This window comes from Anabrus simplex, chromosome 1 (assembly GCF_040414725.1).
Source record: "Anabrus simplex isolate iqAnaSimp1 chromosome 1, ASM4041472v1, whole genome shotgun sequence".
In the NCBI taxonomy this organism is placed as follows: Eukaryota; Metazoa; Arthropoda; class Insecta; order Orthoptera; family Tettigoniidae; genus Anabrus; species Anabrus simplex.
The window spans coordinates 262,720,267-262,745,038 of NC_090265.1; the positions used below are offsets into that span (position 1 = coordinate 262,720,267).

The 24,772-nt window shown below is 38.1% G+C and overlaps 1 protein-coding gene across 3 annotated transcripts in view; it reads left to right on the plus strand.

Moving 5' to 3' along the window:
* Positions 1-24,772, plus strand: part of LOC136886599 (serine protease easter) — a 132,918-nt gene that overhangs the window by 8,948 nt on the left and 99,198 nt on the right. For 2 of the 3 annotated variants that reach the window (XM_067159415.2, XM_067159407.2), the window contains exons 2-3: positions 13,457-13,519; positions 18,959-19,033. In XM_067159415.2, coding sequence (XP_067015516.1) covers positions 13,495-13,519; positions 18,959-19,033 — 100 coding nt within the window. In that variant the 5' untranslated portion in view covers positions 13,457-13,494. Of the gene's footprint in view, positions 1-13,456; positions 13,520-14,776; positions 14,985-18,958; positions 19,034-24,772 lie in introns of all 3 variants that reach the window. The other variant, XM_067159422.2, reaches the window with a different exon arrangement.

Below are 24,772 nucleotides of genomic sequence, written 5' to 3' on the forward strand. Positions count from 1 at the left end.
TACCACTTACTATAGACCAACAGTAAAGCATTCTTAAATTCAAACCTACATTATTGGGGAAGTCTTGCTCGTGAACACTTGAGATTTTCTTCTGAAGACATGGAGCAAAAGATTTCCACCTTGTTTTCTGATACTGCAAAAGCCCAAAGGCTTATTATCGTGTCTACAATTACAGGCGGTGAAAGCATCAATCTAAATATCACAATGGTCAATTGGTTCACAGACTACAGTGCAATCTGATGGTTGACCTAAATAAAGATAAAATTGTCTATGGTGGGAACAATAAAGAACAAATTGCAGAATTCCCCACAAGTTCAGGAAGAATCTAAAAGAACCATTTAAATCCATATTTTGATTCCAGGAGAATGGAACTATATTTTCCTACTATACGAAGAAGGAGCAAAATTTAATTTGCTCTCCAGTCTTCACAATGATGACAAAATTGATGAGGGGTCGTGTGATGCAGAAAAGAATAGAAATTAGCAATCAAAGGAGGGATAGACACTGTTGACTGGATTGTTGCCCATTTTGATGTTTCTCGTGCTATGAAGCATTGTTATTTTTTTTCACTATTATGAACATCACTGGTATAAATAGTCAGATCATTTACATAGGCAACAGAAACAGTTGGAAGCAGGAGACTGTTTTTACATACACTGTCTTCCAAATCGATCTCTGAGCAGATGTGGAGGCAAAACACAAATAATACTAGCCTACCAATGTCAGTTGCTGTAGGACTGAAGAGAATAACGTCTTAGGAAGGAGATTTCATCCCTACTCCTCATGCTATTGCCACTAAGAAGAGACTACCATGTGTGACCTGTCATTTAAAAAGGGAAAGGAGACAAAATACACATGCCACATTTGTGAAGCCCACTTGTATCTGGTGAAGTCCACTTGTGTCTGCAGCACTGCAGAATGCACTGTCAGTCAGATTGCGGTCAGCTGAACAGTGACATCGAAGACTGATTCCTTGACAGAAGGGACTTAAAAAATTTTCTTTCTAGTTCCTAAGCCTATTTTTTTAGATGTAAGATTGTAGGTGTAAATAAAGTTTCATTTACAATATCTGTTTACATCATGAAAAGCCGGCCCTGCAATCTAGGAGTACCATGCCTTCCTCTCACCCGGAGGCTCCGGGTCCGTCTAATGCGGGGTTAAGTACTTTTCCCAGTTAGTTTTATTTCGCCATCTTTAATAAATAAACACAGATCACATTTAACTTTAAATTCAAAGCCTTTAGATATGCTTTGACCAATGGAAAATAAATTTCTGTGTACATCCAGAATATACCAAATGTCCTATAGATAATTTATTACCCAAGTTCCTCTGATAAACATCTTGACTACAATAATACCTTGACCATAGGCACTTGCCATGAACCTACTACGCTGGCATAGCAGTAGGGAGAGGTGATACTGCCACATGGTGCATCCCAGGTGATGGATAGGGGCTCCTAACCAGTTTGCCGGCGGACTTGAGCGAAATAAAATAGCTCTTGCGGACCAAACACACAACTCCCTGTGGGTGGGGGACGCAGTCGAAGAATACACCCATGGTATCTCCTGCCTGTCGTAAGAGGCGACTAAAAGGGGCAAGGAAGGGATTATCGAATTAGAACCATGAGACTACTTGTAATTAGTACCATCATGCAGGGAACACCATGGGTCGCTTTTACTTGCGCATAGTACCACTATGTTAGGTACACAATAGGTTTGTGATTAGTAGCGACAATGTGTGCTTCCGGCTGGGTTTTACAGTACCTGTGATTAGTACCACTATATGAGCAACACCATAGGTGAGCAACACCGTGGGTCTGCCTTGCCTATAATTAGTACCCACTATGTGAGGAACACTACGGGATGGTATGTGTCCCTGTGGTTAGTACACTTATGTGCGGAACACCGTAGGTTTGTGTTGCCTGTAAATGGTGCTGCAGTGTGAGAAATACCATAGGTCTGTATTACATGTGCGCATTACATTACCTGTGAGTAGTACCATAATGTGTGGAATACTGCGAGTCTATGCTACTTTTGATTAGTACCGCAACATGACAAATACCATGGTTCTACTTTTCTAGCGATAAGTACCGTTATGATTGGCCGATGACCTGGATTTTGTACCCCTTTAGACTACAAGCATCATTGATTCAGTATTGTGCTTTAGAAGTAGTCCCTTGGTCAGTAATACTATTGTTTAATGCTAGTTTCTGGTAATGTGGAGCATTGCGGGTCGGTTCCACTGATTGTTTTAAATTCATATCCATCCATTCATTTTTCATCCTCACGTTTTGAATTCTGGTCAGTGGAGGATTTTGGACTTTTAAATTTTCATTACATTTCATCTCATTTCATACCATTAGGGGCCGATGACCTAGATGTTAGGCCCCTTTAAACAACAAGCATCATCATCATTATAGGCACTTGATTGACTCTTTGTTACCAACTCAAAGAACTTTTGGTGTCAAAAAGCTTTCATATGACTTAAAATAGCTTCTGTTGCTTGTCATGTGCAGATGCCCCACTATCAGTTATCCACTTGCTCAAAGAATCAATAGACTAGTCACCAGTAATGAAAGGTATTATTAGGTTTATTAGGTTTATGTTTGGTTTTAGGTTCAACACCCTTCTTCTTAACATTACAATGTTTAGCTACATGTCCGAATTTGAAACACTTAGGACCTCTGTTCACTGTGTTCTTATCGGCATTACTCGCAGACTGCTTTTGAAATCCCTTACAAACAACAAATGCTACACTAGTAGCACCACAATTTTGCAGAAGACACATTTCTATTAGCTGTAATCTTTCAGTCAGTTTTCAGGTTATTCAAAGTCCTTTCTGCCATAGGAACATTTTTCCGAACATTTTTAAATTGAAAATATACATTGGAAAGTGATGACAGAACATGTCCAATAAGTAGCATGTTGGGCAACTGATTACAATTCATTGTTTTCAATTCCTGATTTAATTAATTGAAATTACATTGTAAACAAGCAACCAGAGTACCTAGTAATATTTTCTCTGCTAAACTTCTCAGAAGAGAAAAATTGTTCTATTAACCTGTCTGACCAGAACTTTGCTTAAATATTTATCCCATATTTCCTTAGCTGTTTTACATAAGGACATCAATTCCATTAGAAATATTTAAACAACTAATAAGAATCAGTTGAACATCGGAGTCTTTAGAATCAAATTTATCTTTCTTATTGTCATCTCTTTTAACATCACCTGTCACAATTTTCAGTACCCTTTCATGTTTTAATACTAAACTTATCTACCATTTCCATCACAGCCAGTTTTCTTGACCTTCAAGCTACTTGATGATGCATTTGAATTTTAACTTCCCATCCGTCATATTTCCAAACGTTGACACAATAACTCAACAGAAAAACAAAAGGCAATGGGCTTACTCAATTATAACATTCAATTCAATAGCGAACTGGGCTCATAACTTTTTAAGAAATTGTACCGAAGTAAAGCATCTAAGAAACAAAAACGGGTTTTTATTAAAGGCACAAAAGTTGCATAGCATAAGGGTGCAAAAGAGAGAGAAAACATGAGTGTGTACATCATGAGGTAGAACAGTCTTCTATGTGATGTCACTGCTTATGTCACACGATTTAGTTTGGTTCTTAATATAAACACCTTCCTGATCAATTATGACTGGCAATAAATAATTCCTGATTTAGATTGCTGTGGCAGAGAAGGACAAAAGACAGTCAAGTTTAGGCTTATGTATCCTCCGTCATGAATCATGAAGGTGGATTTTAATGACCTAATAATATAAAATATATCAAGCAAATATGTCCTAAAATGTATTCACATATTACCCAAATAGACAAAAATATGACCTTACAGATAAATTAATGTATAAAATTGTGATCTTACAGTTTATTTAATTCACTATAACTACCACATATAACTACCATCTAATAATCATTACTGGTTACATATTATTTCTATTGTCTTTCTGAAAGTTCTTTGTTTCACTTCACCGTCAGCGATAGCATATTAGGTACCCTGAAAAGGTACCCTTCAACCCACACGTCCTTTACTAACAATAGTTTTAAAGTCAACAAGGATTTTATTATGTGTTTACTTAAATGCTTTTTATTTATTTATTTATTTATTTATTTATTTATTTATTTATTTATTTATTTATTTATTTATTTATTTATTTATTTATTTATTTAATCAGCAAATCTATATATATAAAATAAGAGTTTTGTCTGTACATTGCTCAGAATTTGGAAAGAATAATGGTCTTTCTGTATCGGTCATGTCCACAGTAACAAGGAAATGCACTTTTCACTTTTCATTAATTTCTGTCTGTCTGTCTGTCTGTATGTATGTATGTACACGCATCACGAGAAAACGGCTGAAGAGAATTTAATGAAAATCAGTATGTAAAGTTGGGGGATGAGCCACTACAATCTAGGGTATAAATCATTTTATTCACACCGAGTGAAATGGTACTTTAGGGGAAGGCCTGAAATGTAATTCTCAAATATTTATATTATTAGTGGTAATATCAGACCACATCACACCGCTATTACACCAGGTTGAGGACAGTAGATACAGACCCACACCCGTAACCATGGGGAGTAAAGAAAGTGAATCAGACAAGGGTAAGTTAAAAAATTTCTCAATCAGTTTCCATTATTTTAACACAAAACAATTCCTTAGACAACACTTCCAGAGACGATTTCAACTAACTGGTGCATATTTTTCTGCCAGTTACAGATTGGGCAACAACCTGAAATGTATGTGAACACAAGTCTTAACTCAAACCAACAGTGAATCTACCTTTTGAACTTAGAAAAGGACAAACAAGCGGATCAACCTTTTCTGTACATTTTTCAGCACAGTACAATGCGATTAGGAAGAAGATTAGAATTCAAGATTACAACACCCACTTCTAGTAGTAAAACTAAGTGATTTTAATTACCCCTTCGGGACTTAAATAGATACTAAAGACATTTTTGCTCAGTAAGATAGAAGTTTTTAACTTATTTTAGATTAACTTCCTTGTAACACCTGCCCCCCCACCCCCCTTCAACCCACACGTCCTTTACTAACAATAGTTTTAAAGTCAACAAGGATTTTATTATGTGTTTACTTAAATGCTTTTTATTTATTTATTTATTTATTTATTTATTTATTTATTTATTTATTTAATTATTTATTTATTTATTTATTTATTTATTTATTTATTTATTTATTTATTTATTTATTTATTTATTTATTTATTTATTTATTTAATTAATTATTAGATACAGCCTATGGAGGGCCATTTTACAATAATAATAATAATAATAATAATAATAATAATAATAATAATAATAATAATAATAATAATAATAATAATAATAATGATAATAATAATGATAATAATAATAATAATAATAATAATAATAATAATAATAATAATAATAATAATAATAATAATAATAATAATAATAAGTTTAAATAAGTATAAAAGATAACAAAGGTATAAACAACAATATGAAGTAACAATGTAACAACAATGACAACGGTAACTGGCAAGTGTCGGTTTCAGAAATTAGGAAGAAGAAAGGTCAAGGGTTGGAGGGACGGAAGAAAGTGAAAACCTGGAGAGGACTTCAAAGGAATCTTTTAATTTTTTGTTTGAAGGATGCGAAAGGTGTGAATATGTCGATATCGGGTAGTGAATTACCAAGAGTAGGGAGACGGTGGAAGGTAGAGCATTGTTGTAAGGTTAGGCGCGGATGGGACACATGATGGGTGCGCCGGTTACGTGTAGGGCGGGGAGGAACGTGTATAGGGAAGTACGCTGGAAGAGAATTACATTTGGTGTAGCCATTGATTATTTTGTGAAGGTAACATAGATCAGAGAACTGTAAACGGCTTCTCAGGTCAAGTATACACAGGTAGTTCATAATGTCAGATTTAGTTTTGTTCTTAAAAACAGGATTGCGAGTCTTAACAATGAAAGTAAAAAAGTTAAAAATACTATTTAGTTGAGATATGTTTGTGATAGCAGATGAGGACCAAATAGGGGAACAAAAGTCAATAATGGGGAGAACATACGAGATAAAGTATAATTTTAAGGCGTTAATATCATTAATTTCAGTAAACCTGTAAAGAATGCCTAGAGTATGCATAGCACGGGATTTTATGGAGTGAATGTGAGCAGAGAAGGTTAGTTTACAGTCTATTATAACACCTAGGTCTCTTACCTGAGAAGCCGATTCCAATGTATTTCCGTGGATGGTATATGCAGTGTTCATTCCTTGCTTTAGCAATGAAAAGGAGATTGTATTGCACTTCTTAAAATTGGGAGAAAGATTCCATTTCTTAAACCAGTCACCACACAAATTGAGAACAGTCTGTAATTCGTCACAGTCATCAGGTGTAGACACTTCTCTTAGGATTTTCAAGTCATCGGCGTACAAGAGGAGGGAACACTGACTATTTCGGGTGCAAAAAATTATGTCATCGATATAGAGAACAAAGAGTAGGGGTCCCAGAATACTGCCCTGAGATACTCCTGATAACACAGATAACCATGATGAGGCAGATTCAGGGAGTACCACTCTTTGTTTTCTGCCGGAGAGGAAACTTGTTATCAATGACAAGACGGGGCCATGGATATTAAATCTGGTAGCGAGCTTATGAAGAAGAAGTGCATGATCCACTGAGTCGAATGCCTTGGCCAGATCTATATAGATTGCATCTAACTGAGATTTATTTTCCATTGCTGAAATGATGTGGTGACTTAGAACAGTGAGGTTAGTGAGGCATGATTTTCCGGGAGTGAATCCATGTTGTTCTTCAGATATGTACGGCTGTGTGAAAAAGAGGAGTCGGCAGTGAATTATTCTTTTGAGGACAGAGGATAGTATTGGAACGATAGATATTCGGCGGTATGATGAGATATCATATTTGTTGCCAGATTTGAAAATAGGTGTGATATCAGCTTGTTTCCAGCTGTCAGGGAATGTACCAGTAGCCATACACAGGTTTAAAATTGTAGATAACGGTGCACAGAGAGATGCAGAAGTATTTTTGAGGAATATAGGGCTAATATCATTGGGCCCGGTGGAGCGGTTTGTTGGGAGACTATTGGGAATATTTTGTACTTCGTTACGGGTCGTTGATATTTGTGACAGTGAGTAACTGCAAACACTATTGATCTGTGGTAGTTCTGTGATAGGTGAAGGAGGGCTAAAGGTAGAGTGAAAGTACTCATTGAATTTTTGAGACCTTAATTCAGTTGGGACATCATCACTATGTAGTTTAAGATTCAGTGGTATCTGGGGTGACTTTCTGCGTGACGAAATTAGGGTCCAGAACTTTTTAGGGTTGTTTTTAAGGTTTCCAGTTATAGAAGTGATGTGCCGGTTGTAGTCATTTTTAAGATGCGATTTTGAGATTTTCCTGAGGTGTTTAAAAGTATTATACGTGTGTGAATTGGGGATAGACTTCCAGAGTGACCACGCACGGGTTTTGTTCTTTAGTAGCAATTTAGTTTCGGCACTCAGCCAGGGGGGATATTTGTGTGTTCTGGGTTTGGAGAAAGGTACATGCTGTGTAATGGTGGTAAATATTAAATCCTCAAACAGGGAAACCGCACTATTGACGTCACGCTCAGCTGATAACCAGCACCAAGGGAGGGATGACAAGTCCTGGTTGACGACTAGCCAGTCCACTTTACTCCAGAGCGGAAATGTTTGCCTCGCAGCGGGTGGGAAGTCTTTATGTTGACAAGCAGGTAGGCTGAGGGTAGCCTCGATTGAGTCATGGTCAGCGCTAAGAATGTTTCTGCTAACAGATACACTAACACTAGTTACTGTAGAGAAGAGGAGGTCCAATGTTGCCAGATTTCTGGTGGGTTTTAAGCAGAACTGATGTAGATGAAGACCGTTTATGAAATTAGACAAAATAAATGAGTCCACAGGGTTGGTTACTGTTCCAGTGGTTGTAGATTGCCAGGATATGTGGGAATTGAAATCACCGATTAGCACGATATCATTGGATTTTGTGTAAACAGCTGATGATCATCGCAAAGCGATCAAAACATGTACTGTTTTAATGATATTATAAATTTCCAAAGACAAAATAAAAAGGTATCGATTAGGTGGAAAATATTTTCTTAGAAAACCATTAGATTATATCATCAATACGGCTATAAAGTGGATAGTTTGTAAAGGCCTACAATATCAAAAACGCATAACATTAACATTACACTGACCATTGTTTGTTGTGATGTTCTTTGTCTCTTATGCTGCCACTTAACTCCGATAGATGGGATTACTGTTGCGTACCGAGTATAACAGCCTGACTGAATATTGGCGGGAAATAGCTGGGGAGTTAGAACACTTTCTTCTTTAGCATGCCAATCCTCTGGTTCATACATTTCCTGATACTGCTGGTACGTAACACACTGGTTCATCATAGTATTCCAGCTATTCGATCCTTACTCTGACGTGCTGTTTTTGAATGAGCAGCGTGTACACTTAAGGCAGAGGCTCACTTAGTAGTAGTAGTAGTAGTAGTAGTAGTAGTAGTAGTAGTAGTAGTAGTAGTAGTAGTAGTAGTAGTAGTACCTGGTCTAGAATTACAATTTAGGCCTATACCAAATTATAACAACACACTAAATAACTCAAAATTCAACCCTGAAAAGAGCTGTTTCTTAAGAAAAGCTTCTTTCTCTTCACTTTTATTAAATTCTGCATTCATTTTATTCCAAATTAGCAGTGAAGAGGGGATTTCTCCTCTGGCTTGGAAGAGAAATTTGTCTCCAAGTCAGATAGTTTTTCCCACCGCCAGTGTAGTGAATTGAGACTTTTTGACTCATCGGATACTCCTAGGGAATAGATTAGTAAAAGGGCATAGTTTTTGCCCTGGGACTCTCCACTATTCAACCTCCTTCCCCCCCCTCCCCGCTGAAAAAAATTAAGAGTGTTCACGGATCACGGCTGTCTGCGGCTTGGTGATTCCAGTTCTGGAACTTTGGACTGTTAGATCAGCAGCATAGTACTGTTCGTTAAAAGTGAGAAAATATGTGGTCTTCCATTTGATCGAGTATTTCATATGAAAGCATTGCTTTTAATCGCACCATTCCTACTGACATCATTGTAATGACCGATGTTCATTTCAGTTGGGAAAACTGGTGGTCACGATTCCTGCTGTCTTCTAGCCCGTAAGCATACATCTCGTTGTATTACCCCGGTTTAGGGAGAGGGATTGATGTCTTTCAGAATTGTATAAATGTGAAGGAATGCATAAAACTGTATCGTAAAGGGCTAGTGGACCACCTGGTATACATTGCCTGGCCAGGCTTCTAGAAAAGTATGACACAACATATTTTCTTGTAATTTCTTGTGTCTCCAATAACCTATGTACAAATGGATTGAACATTCAATAAACCTCTAGTGGCAAGATGTGTTGTTCTGGACTTTTACCCTGTGTTGCACAACATTACATTGGATTTGTACATCATATTTACAGGTAATAATAAATGATATACTTTGAAGTATGTGTTCTTACATTAAATCAAGTCATATTAATATACATACAGCAAACGTGTTGTGACATAACCTCACATGTATTTGTTACACAAGACATATCATACAACACACAAATAATAAATATAAAGTCCGTACATAACTACATAAATAATAATAATAATAATAATAATAATAATAATAATAATAATAATAATAATAATAATAATAATAATAACACCTACTAATCGAGCTCGATATTTTACTATTTACCCATGGGTTTAGAGAATTGTTTCCAAGTTATACTAGTCCATTACACTTGCATCAATCATTGGGGAACAAAATGGCATATCATTGCAATTTCTTTTTTTGGTAATTGCTTTACGTCGCACCAACACAACTGGCTAGAGTGATATTTTTGCTTCGCTGACTCAAAGGATCAGAGAGTAGTAGTCAGATGATGAATGCGTACTATGCCTTCTTTCACTCTCACTTATCATATGGTACCATGTATGGGGTAACTCATCAGGGGCTCAAGATGTGTTCAAGTGACAAAGTAAGGCAATAAGTATTAAAGGTAAGGCCACAAGGGAGTCATGTAGACCTATGTTCTAAGACCTTGCAATTATGACTCTTCCCTCATTATATATTTATCATAGTATACTCAACACTAAAGAAAATCTCATCGACCTAACAACTTGCAGAAATGTACACTCATATGGCACAAGATACAGGAACGATTTAGATTTACCACATGTTAGGCTGAGGAAAACACAAGAAAACTATAGATATAATGGCATTAATTTATTCAACAAATTACCTGCCCATGTAAAGGATATGCCCCTATGTAACTTCAAAAGAACCCTTAAAAATTGGTTGACATCCAATAGCTTCTACTCAGTATCTGAATTTGAAGGAAAAATAACACTGTTTCAAGGTGGGTAGTAAAGGCCAACGCCATCCTAACACGTTGGTAAATTAGTAGTTTTCTATCACACTTTTGGACGAATAGTGTTATGTTTATTTTAACTCTTGTGTATATAGTTGTATTTATTTACTGTGCTTAATGAGATACTTGTAATATTGTGTAACTATGTACCTATGACTCTGTCCATTGCAACTGCGAGTTGCCTAATGACAATAACATTCTATTCTATTCTATTCTATTCTATTCTATTCTATTCTATTCTATTCTATTCTATTCTATTCTTATTACGACGATGGGACTATGAAAGGCCTAGGAGTTGGAAGGAAGCGGCCGTGGCCTTAACTAAGGTACAGCGTGGTGTGAAAATGAGAAACCACGGAAAACCATCTTCAGGGCTGCCGACAGTAGGATTTGAACCCACTATCTCCCGGATGTAAGCTCACAGCCACGTGCTCCTAACCGCATGGCCAACTCGCCCGGTCATTGCAATTCTTGCATGGTAGCGCAGTCCATCGTTTTCTCAACAGATGATGGTCACATGAATGGCGCAACAATTTTGGTGCACATTTTCCAACAGATTACAGTGCATCAATGAATGAAGTAAGATTGTTGTTTGAGCAATGCAAGGCAGTATTGAAGTGATACTAGAAGTACGAAAACATGATGGAGATATAACGGCAATGGCGTAATGTGTACAGAACTCAGCCACCAACATGTATAACAATTTATCATATTCGGAATGAATTTGAAGCTGATAGTACTGTTCAGCATGTGCATAAGATAAGGTTTGGCCGACCAAAAACATCAACAAGTCCAGCTTCCAGCGCTGCTGTGTTGCAACATTTTACTAGGTCACCTCAAAAATCTGTCAATCAGGGTGCACATGAAATTGGGGTAGGCCGATCAACCTTACGGCGAATACTGAAGGCTGCGAAGTGGAAAGTGTACATTCCAAGATTGCTGCATGCTATAAATGACGATTAGGGGCAAAAGATCTCTATAGGTCGACGCTCCAAACAAATAGCATTTTTTTTTTTTTTTTTTTTTGTAAATAAATGAGGATGACTTGGATCAAAGGATGGAATACTGCGAGTCTTTGAAGGCATGTTTCGTGAGGATGAATGGTTTGCAGGGATAGTTATCTGGTCTGACGAGGTGCAATTCAAACTGAACGCTACTGTAAACTGCCACAACTGCGTGTACTGGGCCCCTGAAAATCCTCACGTTCACGTGGACAAACATGTTAATTTACCTGGTGTTAATGTGTGGTGTGGTCTGTCATTGCATAGTTTAATTGGCCCATTCTTCTTTGAAGGTACCGTAACTGGTGAGGTGTATCTTCATATGCTTACAGACATCAATTTTACCTGCCATCTGAGAGGTGTTTGGAAATGAAAGATTTTACCTATAATTAGATTTTTTTTAGTATTAAAAACTTCATTTTTTTTTTTTGTCCGTATTGACTCAAGATTTACTAAGCATTGTAAAAACTATAATTAGATGGCGCTCTGCCTCACTACGACAGAGATGTCCGAGCCTACTTGGATGAAAATTTACCTGGACGATGAATAGGTCGAAGAGGAGCTGTTGAGTACCCATCACAGTCTCCAGACCTTGCGCGTCTCGACTTCTAGCTATGGGGGACCTTGAAAAATGATGTTTATTGAGAGAAGCCAGCTACACTGAATGAGCTACGAGAAACCATCGAGGCGCCCTGTGCGGCTATCATACCGGCAACATTGACACCCATAGTTCGGTCAGCAGTTCAATGGCATCGACGTTGTTTGGCTGCTAATGGGGTTCACTTTGAACACATAAAATAACCTTCCCCTGTGCAAGAATTGTAACGGTATGTTATTTTGTGCCATTAATATTGACTATCAACGAGTGTCTACATTTTTCTGGACTCCTCTGTAGATTACACAGGAGTTACTTGTGCCCAGATCCACTGTTGGCAATGTTGTTGTGAAGTGGAAAAGTCAAGGAAGCAATGAACCTAATCATAAGTCTGATAGGCCTAAGAAATTAACTGACAGGGACCACTGAACTCTAAAGCGTACTGTTCGAACCAGTTGCCAGATGTCCTTGTCAGCTATTGCAGAGGATTTATGTTGCAGGTCAGGGACAGTGATCATTGAGTGAACAATCCATTGAGAGGTGATATGACTCAGTTTTCAGGGCCATGCTGCTGCCCGGAAACCACTCATCACATGAACAAATGTGCAGTGTTATTTAGATTGGTGCAAACAATGCCATCGTTAGTCTGTGCTGTAGTAGAAGAAGGTTTTATAGAGTGATGAGTTATGGTATATGCTGTGGCACTTGGACAGGCATGTGTGGACCTGGCATATGCCTGCCAAACGGTATTTGCCTGAGTGTGTCAATTAAATTAATTGGAAGTGGTGTGATGGTCTGAGGCTGTTCATCCTGACTTGAGCTTGGACCATTCGTTCTGGTTGATGGCACAATGAATATAAATGTTTAAATTAACATTTTAGACAATAGCTTGCTTCCCATGTTGTGGTAACAGTTTCAGAATCAGCATGATAATGATCCTGTCCACACAGTAAGGACCTTTGCATCATGGTTCAAAGAAAATCAACCAGCTATGCTGAAGTGGTCTGCTCAGAGTCCTGACCTGAACCCCAATGAACATCTTTGAGTTGAACTAGAGTATCAGTTCTGTACCAGATCAATTCACCCCAAAACCCAGCAACAACTATTCACCAGGTCTCAGGAAGAATGGAAACAAATTCCACCTTCAGTGTATAAGAACATAGTGGAATGTCTTCTGCAAAGATTTAACATTGTAAGTTAATAGTAGTACAAGGGGGTGTGTTTTTTTTTCTTTGTCTTTTTTTTGCAGACCCAAGAACTCTACATATCAAACTTCTGGGTTGTTGGATCAAACTGTATTATAGAATGCAAGTTTCTAATTATTATCAGAAAATATATTGTGCCTTAGTATTCCTTTACAATATTAGTTTATATATTGCTTACTTGATGTTTAAGTAACACAATTTTCTTTCATTCCCAGGTTTGGAATATTGTGGAGGTGTCAGTTCTTCTCCAAGAATGGGAATTTCATTTCATATATCAGGTAAAACTCAGCTGAGTATATAAATTTATGGATGTGTGCCTTTTATTTCCTTCTCTTTATAGTGGACAAGATTCTTCTTAGCAGCGTGAGATTTCTTTACGGTACATTTTTATTTTGATAGTTTAAAGTTGGAATAACTCAGATAGACTTTCAGTGACGAAATGAGAGGTAAGGTTTAGGATGGGTCAGATGTAACCATGGCCTTAATTAAGGTACAGGTAATTAAGATAGGTATGTATGTACTGGCCTGGTGTGAAAATGGGAAGGCTCAAAATGGTGGAATTTGAACCCACCATCTCCCGAATACAAGCTTATAGCTGCTCAGTCAGAGATATCTTTAGTTTATCAGCTTTATGCTTCTGTCAAGACAGTCTGACAATCTATGATATTGTTAGGTCTTGGATAGTGTATGTAATTGTAATTATTCCTTCCTTAAAATGATGCCACAAGAACAAAGTACAAATTATACAAATAGTATGGTTAGACAATTACAGATAAAGGATATGAAAATTCTGTAGTATAAGAGATTAAGAACAATAAGACAGTGGTTAAATAGTACTACATAAGTGATCATAATTTATGATTTTAATTTTCCTTGTTTATTTCCCAGTTTCAGTAACCAGAACTGTATTAGGACTTTCCACCTAATCAACACTGTACAAATATGATTGAATTTTTATTCTACCTCATAAAAAGTAGGACTAGTTTTGGTCCAGTAATGGACCATCCTCAGCTACAATATAATAAACTTAAAAATCATATGCACAATACATAAACTATGATATAAAATTCCTGTTGAAATTACATTCCTTCTTTGGTATCCTCATGAGTTATGGAGTTCAACTAAAAACATCAACATTGTATTACTGTAAAAGCTTTTTCTGGATTTGTCCTGCAAATTTTGGCAAAACACTTTAAAATACTATACTTAAAAATGTGTTTAGCATAACATTTTAAAATAAAGACTTGAAAAAGTCATGATTGTCACTGAACATTTTAAACTGTCCTAATATTAACTGAGGGAAATTTGTACTGCATATTTATGACTTAAAATAGAAACCAAAACCTTATTTACATAAAATACTGCTGGTGAGTAACCTGATTTATATTGTAGGCTATCTTAATATGTATTATGTGAAAAGCAGTTATCTCTGATTGTTCCTTGATTTTTGAAGTTAATGAATTCAGCATAAAAAAAGACAGGCTGAACGCTGTGAGAGGGAGATATCCTAAAACGTCACTATTTGTTGTTTACAGAAGTCACATGAACTGGCATGAAACCTGAACCCCAAGGAGCATCATTAGTTGAACTAGAGCATCAGTTGTGTACTTCGTCCAAAAAACCCAGCAACAACTATTCACCCTGCCTCGGGAAGACTGGAAACAAATTCCGGTGCATTACATCAGCTTCATGCTTCTGTCAAGACAGTCTGACAACCTATGATATTATTAGATCTTTGATAGTGTAAGTAATTGTAAGTATGCATGTATGCCTGCATGTAATGCACCGGTAAGGAGATCAACACAGGCGAAAGGGAGTTCGCGTATTTTTCAAACCAGTACTTTCATAACCAATTGGATTGAAAGTGGATTGATTTCCCAATATCACGCCAGTTCATTTGACTTCTGTAAACAGCAAAATAATTACAATACATATTAAAATATATCTAAAAACGTATTATTAAAAATTACGGTTACAATGTTTTCATTATTGTAATGCTTCCAAACTAAGGAACCAAAAGGTTATGATGTACGAAGCAGCACAGAGATCTTCTAGAAATTCTAATAACTGTTTGAAATAATGTTGTCATATATGCTTATGTCCTTGACTTGAAATAAAATCATGTAGGCCTGCTAATGAGTTTAAGAATAATGTCACTTTCACATAATTCAGTATTGCATTTAGATTATCTAGTGCCATGCAGTTCAATATCATTTGAACTGATCATGTTGATTATAGATTTGTAAAGAATAATTTGACCTTGTTATGTCGTTAGTACAGATCCAATGATGTCCTGATTTGATCTTAGTTCTAAGCTTACCAGGAATATATAAAGTTCTTCTTAATTTCTAAAAAAATGAGAGGAGAATCAGATTAATGAGTGTTTATAACCTCGAAAGTAAAAAAGAGCACAGAGCAAATTGATTAGTGAGACTTACAGTGCATGTTTGTACATGGCAGCATATTGTGGGTCACTTTGCAGTCAGACCGACACTAAATGAAGGCACTTGCGAGGCTAAGCGGAGCGATCGCTACTAGCGGGGAAGGGAGGGAAAGCTTGGTGTGCTATATTGAGAATGAAAAGTGTCAGCTCAGAGATGTGGTTTTAGGTTCATTGTTATTTAATCCTTCTTTTCCCTGCCATTTCGAATAAAGGGTTTTCTTCTACAGAATATTCAGATTGTTATCTTATTATGCGATATGTAAATTTCCAGTTTTTCCAAGACATTCATGTATCTGCCTTCGTGTACTGAGTGCAATAGTTTCATATCCTGCTCTATATCCGTGAAATGATGGTTATTATTATGCATATGGTCGCACATGACCGAATATCTTGCATGTTTCTTAGCGTTAATATATTCTTTATAATGCACTAAAATGTTTCTTCCTGCTGTTAGATCATCGAACTACAATATTGCTAAACATCTGGCCATCCCTGGACCACATCGCTCAGATTTTTCCTAAGGACATTACCAACTTGTTCAACCATTGCCTCACCACAAGCTATTTCCTGTGGAATGACAATTTCTACGAACAAATTAACGGTGTCGCCATGGGCCATCCTCTGAGTCCGGTAATCGCAAATTTCTTTATGGAAAATTAGAACATACAGCACTTGACACCGCACCACTGAAACCTAAGGTGTGGCTGTGCTTCGTAGATGACAACTTTGTGATCTATAGCCACGGAAAGGAACAACTACAGCTGTTTCTACAGCATCTGAATAGTATTAACACCAATATTCAGTTCACTATGGAGACAGAAAACGATGGAAAACTCCCTTTCCTCGGTGTTCTGGTAATGAAGACTGCCGATTTAAACTTGAGATACACAGACCCACATAGACCACCATCTTCAGAAGACATCCAACCACCACTCACGACAAAAATACGGAGTGATTAAGATGCTAGCCGACTATGCTAGGAAAATTTGTCAACCTCAGCACTTGAACAAGAAGCTCAGCCACCTCAGTATGTCCCTACTCGCTAACAGGAACAGCCATAAAGATATCCAGTAAGTACTCCATCCCAGATGTCCAACAACCAGGGAGAAAGAAGAGGAGCAGCCAGCAGCTAAAGCCTTTCAGCTGTATATTGGAAAAAAAAACCTGACAGAATAGGGAGGCTACTGGAGTCCAATGGGGTAGAAACCATATATAGGCCAACAAAGAAAATCCAGGAACTACTTAGGTCTGCCAAAGACAAGCGCCATCCTCTCTGCACAGCAGGTGTCTATAAGATCCCGTGCAGCTGTGGCCAGATGTACATAGGCACTACAAAACACAGCATTGCCACACGACTGAAGGAGCACAACAGACATAGCTGGCTGGTACAAACCAATAGATCATCAGTCACTGAACACTCGCTGCTAGCAGGCCATGACATACAGCACAGTGACACCGAAGTACTGTCAGTACTGTGTCTTATTACGCCCGGCTGCAGAGGGAAGCCGTTGAAATCCTGAAGCACACCAACAGCTTCAACCGTAAGGAGAAATCTGATTGGGCAAACAAAGTCTGATTTCCAGTCTTGAAAGCCTTAAATCCTGAAGGACACGATAGCCGAAGCAGAACAGAAAAAGCAACGGGTGATCAGTTGCCTGTCTCGGCCAAGGCAGATCGATGTACATTGGGCTACTTAATGCTTCAACCATTGGCAGAAGAACAGCCAATCAGTGACCGCCCTCCCAGCGTGGCGGACCAATAGGCAAGCAGCGTACCGTGGCCTGTACTATGTAATGAGTTGGAATTACAACGCCACTTCATTCCACTGAGAGCTTCGCTGCTATCAAAGTCAGTCGGAATCCTTGACAATGCAAGTGATAAATATCATTATGGTTCCGTATTGAAGATTACTATACTTGTAGGATGCTAATTAATTTATTATTTAACCACCTATTCAATATATTATAGATATGTATATAAATATATAATTATTATAGATATGTATATAAATATATATATATAATGTATTGAATAGGTGGTTAAATAATAAATTAATTAGCTTCCTACAAGTATCCTTGACAATGCCAAACGCAATCTTCGGTGAAACGTCGGGACCATCTCATGCTCCTGGATTGTGGCCTACAAGCCTGGAAAATGCTGACATGAGTTTCATGAATTATTTTAATTTCTTTGTTGAAATTTTCTTTAGTTAATGGAGTGTCAATCACCCTACTAATCAGACTTTAAAAAGTGACTGTCTTATGTTGTTCAGAGTGATTGGATTATTTTTAAAATTAGTATGTTAGCTTGGGTTGGTTTTCTGTAAATCTGATATTGACAATGGTTATCAATTCTAGATATTGTCATGTCGAGGTAATTAAGATATTTATTTTCTTCAGATTCAGTAATAAACTTGATGTATTTGTCTATACAACTGAAATAATCTAAAACTTTTGGTTTCATTTTTTGTTCATTAATAACAACGAAAACATTGTCGCCATATCTAAGCCACAATTCGAGCCCTTATATTCTAATGATTATCTTTCTAAATTCCAAGTGGTCCATATAAATACATGCCAGTATTCCGGAAGCTGGTGAACCCATTGCTATCCGTTTATCCTGTTTGTAAATATTGTTATTGAAAGAAAAATAGTTGTTTTCTAAAGTAAAGGTTAGGATTGTTAAAAACTCCTCTTTCAATTTTATTTAAACCACTATACTGTGATAAATTACTTCTAATGATGATAATCGTTTCTGTAACTGGTATATTTAAATACAAGTCTTTAATGTCAGAGCTGTGGATGGCATTGTCGTTGGTTAGTTTAATATCTTTTATTCTATTGCTAAAATCAAAAGTGTTAGGATCATTGGTCTCACTATTATTTGTCATTGTACGTATTATTGACAGGGTGGACCCAATAAAGACCCTTTGAAAATTATAATTGTTGTAGTTAATACAGATCATCAAAGATAAGGGGGAAAAATAGGTAAAATTTGTCGGTTCCAAGCAGAATTAGTCAGATTTTTTAAGGGCAGATGAAAGTCTGTTGAGCACTTCATGTCATATAATATCAGCATGTAAAATATCTCTTGGTGATACATTTGATTGTTTACCCAATAAAATTAATTAAAACAGATATATTTCACCCAACGGATTTCTGGTTTCTCTGCCATCTGGTAGAGTAGGTATCAAATCAAAATATCTGCAGTAGAGTTGCTGAGGCCATAATGATGATGATGATGATGATTATTATTATGATTTTCTGCTCCACAGGTACATGCATTTTCCCCTGGAACTTAGTACAGATGAGACTGTTGGGGGTTATGGTGCTGTTGCTACTATTCTCAGGTACTGTATATATATCTATGTGTGTGTGTGTGTGTGTGTGTGCACGCATGCTCAGTGATGTATTTAGTGAAATTAGTGTGAAAGGAACCCATGGTATACATCATTGTTATTACCAGATTTATATTTACCTATATGTAATAAAGTACATATACCATATTTACTCATGTATTAGACCCCGTCGCATATTAGACCCCCCTTGGCTTTTTGGGACAAAGAAAATGAAAAAAATCAATCTCGCATACAAGACCCCCCCCCCCCCCATTCATCAGAGAAGAACAACAATTCCGCTTCGAAGCGGGTATAAGCCTTACTGCAGCTCCAATGACATCACACAAATTTGTGAATAGTTTCATCCGTATGACCCGCACAATGAAAACACACGTCAAGTCATGCGGTAAATCTATGTTTCATAGTTAAGAAATGTCACCTCCGTAGCATAGGCCTACTGCAGCTCTGATGATGTTGTACAAGTAGGTGAATATTTTTGTGTTCGACCTACGCAAGTAAAGCATGCATCAGTCATGCTATATGTCTGCTTTTGTAGTTAAGAATGTCCGCCAGCGTAATGGTTAGCACAGTTAGCTGTCGTTCTCGGAGGCCTGAGTTCGATTCCCGGTACGTATTGCCAATGATTTAAGAATGGCAGGAAAGTTGATATTCAGTAAAAATGGTACATGCAGCTTCCCTCCATTGGGGGCTGCACCACCTCTGGATGAGGAAACGAGTTTACTTTAGTTAAGAAATATTCACGGTTGTTGCTATTAATATAGCAGGCAAGATCATTAACAAAATGATCGTTTAATATCTTGTAACTCAGGCCAATATAGCCTACGTAATCTGTGGAGAGAACTAGGTTTAAAACGTGATAAAAACAATCCAATCATAATGATTGTTTTACTCGCAAGCATACCTAAATAATAATAATAATAATAATAATAATAATAATAATAATAATAATAATATTGATTTTATGTTCCCACTAACTACTTTTACAATTTTCGGAGACTCCAAACAGAACATACTTTGCGTTTATAAAAAAAATATGGAGGCAACGAATGTGCGAAATTAAACGTTACGATAATAAAACGCATTACAGTCACACCTGTAGATATTCATAAATGGGACAAGCTTTCTTGTTATTTATTTTTATTCTTTCTGTCATGAAACTTCAACACTAGCCAGGCACTTTAGCATACCTAACTTAAACAGTGCAGTCTCGCATCTCACTTACAGCTGTTTAGGTAAACCCTGATGTGATAAATGTAGAGAACAATACTTAGCTGCAGTTATTCAAAGAATGCTTCCAGTCACTATGTATTACATTCGGAAGTACAACTCGTAACATACGCTAGTTATCAGCTGGTGGGTTGGCACGCTTTTTACAGCACGGCTCTATTCAGAAGGGATGGCTTCTGCTACACATACACCAACTGGGAATAATAGAGACCATCTCCAGAAACCATTTGTGAATAGATTCTCACCGTTTGGACCCTATAGTTGGGAATGAAACTACTTTTTAAGTTGCAAAAAGACGGGATCTTGAGTACTCTCGATTGCCGTGGAAATGACGTCATTTGGAATGACGACATGCCGGTAGCAGGGAAGTTGGAAACCCAAGACGACGATAATTCAAATAAAAGCAAAGATCAGGTTTACTGTGTAGTAGACCTACTGCTTAACTGACAGACACAAATGACTGCCATTACAGTTCTTTTGTATTAATATTGCATAATAATACAATACCCTTATCCAATTTCTCTTTTTTTGCTAGTGGCTTTTACGTCGCACCGACACAGACAGGTCTTATGGCGACGATGGGATAGGAAAGGGCTAGGAGTGGGAAGGAAGCGACCGTGGCCTTAATTAAGGTACAGCCCCAGCATTTGCCTGGCATGAAAATGGGAAACCACAGAAAACCATCTTCAGGGCTGCTGACAGTGGGATTCGAACCCACTATTTCCCGGATGCAAGCTCACAGCTGTGCACTCCTAACCACATGGCCAACTCGCCTGGTTCCCATTTCTCTGTGGGGTTAGTATGAAGTGAGACAAATCTTTGTAGCAAGCTTTTATGACCGCATGCTCTTCCTGATGTCAACCTCATCAGAGGAGTTAATGAGATATAAGAGATATAATGTGATATAAGAGTAACTAAAACTGACTGTATTTACTTTATATGTAGGCCTAAAAGTCATGTGTTCACCATTTATTCTTTTTAAATTTAGAAATACTGCCTTCCAACAAAAGTAGTCAGTAAAAATCAGAATACATTCATAAGTTTTTTTTTGCTAGGGGCTTTACGTCGCGCCGACGCAGATAGGTCTTATGGCGACGATGGGATAGGAAAGGCCTAGGAGTTGGAAGGAAGCGGCCGTGGCCTTAATTAAGGTACAGCCCCAGCATTTGCCTGGTGTGAAAATGGGAAACCACGGAAAACCATTTTCAAGGCTGCCGATAGTGGGATTCGAACCTACTATCTCCCGGATGCAAGCTCACAGCCGTGCGCCTCTACGCGTACGGCCAACTCGCCCGGTCATTCATATATTTGTTAAAGAATAGTGTCGAATGTCAACATGTACAATTTATGGCTCGTTATAGCCTAGAAGTCATTTGTTCACTGCACAGAATTTGAGATTATTGCACATTGGACCCCCCTTACTTTTCTTGGCTGTAAATGTGGAGAAAAAAAAGGAGTCTAATACGCAAGTAATACGGTATATGGGCTAAAAATGTCAAATTTTTATATTATAACTTGTGGACAATATTTCAATAATTAAATATTTTTATGGGGTGCAAGGCAGTTGGATGCGCAACTAATAGCCTCTCCAATTGCAAAAGTCAACCTCACCTTCCCGTGGTGCTCCCTGTTATGACAGACGAGGCTCTGGCAACCGAATATATGGCGGAATAACCATATCACAATTAAGGATGCAGTAAATGGCATCCTTTCCACCCGTAACATCTGAGGTCAGAGCAAGTGTCAAGGCTTAAAGGTGGCAGCCCCACCATGACACTCGGTGAATGTGGGCTAATAACTCGCAGTCGCTTAAAACTAACTTATTAAAGAAAGTAAGAAAAGCAGCCTGACGGATCCTAAGACGATGACCTTTGACTTGAAACAGGACATGAAAATTGGATTTTGGAACGTCAGAACACTGTATCAGACTGGGAAACTAACACAACTTGCTACCGAGACAGAGAGATACAGACTGGATATCTTAGGAGTTAGTGAAGTAAGGTAGAATACATTTGGAGAGTTAAGAACTTTGAGCGGACAAACATTCCTCTACTCTGGTAAGCCAAATGAAGACGACCCACATCAGGAAGGAGTGGGATTTCTCATAAACAAGAGATCAAAGAACAGTCTGATAGATTGGAATCCCATCTCATCAAGGATTATCACTGCAAGATTCAAGGGCAAGATCAGGAATGTTTTGATTGTCCAATGCTACGCATCTACAGAAGAAGCGGAAGCAGATGATAAGGCTAAGTTTTATTCAGAACTACAGAGTACCATTCAGTCAATAAACAAAAGGGACATTGTGATTGTTATATGAGACTTCAATGCCAAAGTGGGTTCTGAAAATCTGGGTCTTGAACAACTAATGGGGCGACATGGACTTGGTACTAGGAATGAGAATGGAGAACTTTTGGTAGACTTCTGCGCGAGCAATGAATTTGTCATCAGTGGAACCCTATTCCCTCATAAAGAATGCCATAAAGTAATGTGGATCTCACCAGACCAGTGATCTCAAAACCAGATTGATCACCGGGCAATTAGCAGAAGCTGGAGAAGGTCTCTTTTGGATGTCAGAAATCGAAGAGGTGCAGATATAGGCAGCGATCACCATCTAGTGACTGCCAACATCCGAATTACAATTGCAACTGCAAAGAGGCGATTTGAGCAACAAATGAAAAGGTTTGATGTTGGAAAGCTAGAGGATGATAGAAGTAAGGAACAGTTCAAGCTTGTCCTCAGTAACAGGTTTACAGCACTACAGTTAGATGAAGATGATGTTGAAGAACACAGCAGAGGAGGCACTTGGCTTCAAGAACATCAGGAGGAAAGATTGAATGACATTAAATACTTGGGAATGTATTGAACAACGTAGGGAGCTGAAACTAAAGTTGAATAATTGCAGGACACGAACCCAGAAGGTTGAACACCAACCGGCATACCATGCTAAAGATCGGGAAGTTAAGAAGAGTGCAAAAGCAGACCGGAAAAAATGGGTGTCAGACCTTGCTGAATTAGCGAAGACTGCAGCAAGAGATAGAAATATGAAAGGCTTGTATGACATCACAAGGAAACTTGCCAAGAAGAAATTTAAACAAAGCAGACCCATCAAGAACAAACAAGGAGATATGCTCACTAGTGATGAAGGTAAGTTGAATAGATGGCGAGAACACTTCATGGAGGTGTTGAACATAGAAAATATAGAGGAAGATAGACAAGTGGTAGAGGTGAACGAAAGCCGGCCCCGTGGTGTAGGGGTAGCGTGCCTGCCTCTCACCCGGAGGCCCCGGATTCGATTCCCGGCCAGGTCAGGGATTTTTACCTGGACCTGAGAGCTGGTTCGAGGTCCACTCAGCCTACGTGATTAGAATTGAGGAGTTATCTGACAGTGAGATAGCGGCCCCAGTTTAGAAAGCCAAGAATAACAGCCGAGAGGATTCGTCGTGCTGACCATACAACACCTCGTAATCTGCAGGCCTTCAGGCTGAGCAGCGGTCGCTTGGTAGGCCAAGGCCCTTCAAGGGCTGTAGTGCCATGGGGTTTGGTTTGGTTTGGTTTGGTTTGGTTTGGTTTAGAGCTGAATGAAGATTGTGAAACTGATGGTATCAACACTGAACCACCCTCAAGAAATGAGATAAAAGAAGAGATCAGCCATATAAAGAATGGGAAGGCCCCAGGAGGAGAAAATGTAGCACCTGAGCTTCTAACTGTGTACCCTGATATGACAGCCGATTTGTTGCATCCACTGTTTACAAAAATTTGGAATAAGGAAAGAATGCCAAAGGAATGGAGAGGAGGACTCCTTGTGAAATTACTAAAGAAAGGTGACATGACCAACTGTCACAACTGGAGAGGTATCACCTTGCTCTCGATTCCCAGTAAAGTGATGCGATGGGTGATCCTGAACAGGATAAAAGCAAGGATAGAAAACCAACTGCGCAATGAACAGGCAGGTTTCAGGAATAACCGCTCATGCATAGACCAAATAAACACTCTACGAATTATTATTGAACAGTTCAATTAATACAATTCTGGCCTATATCTCCTGTTGTGGACTTTGAGAAGGCTTTCGATTCATTGAAAAGGAACACCATGTGGAGAGCGCTACAGAGGTATGGTGTACCAACTAAAATTAACAAAATCATCAAAGAGAGTTATGACGACTTCACGTGTAAAGTAATCCATGAAGGGAAGCTTTCGGAGCCTTTCTCCATAAATTCTGGTGTGCGGCAGGGGTGTGTCCTATCTCCAACTATCTTTCTCCTTGTTCTGGATGACGTCATGGGGAAAGTTACGGAGGGAAGGCAAAGAGGCATCCAATGGGGATTGGGTGACCGATTGGAGGCTTTGGAGTATGCCAATGACTTATGCCTATTGACTCAAAAACATATTGATATGGAGGGAAAGATACAGGATCTGGAGAGAGAGGCGGGAGCAGTGGGCCTCAGGATAAATGCCAGAAAACAAAAGCAATGAATATCAACGTGGAGAGCAAACAGAAAT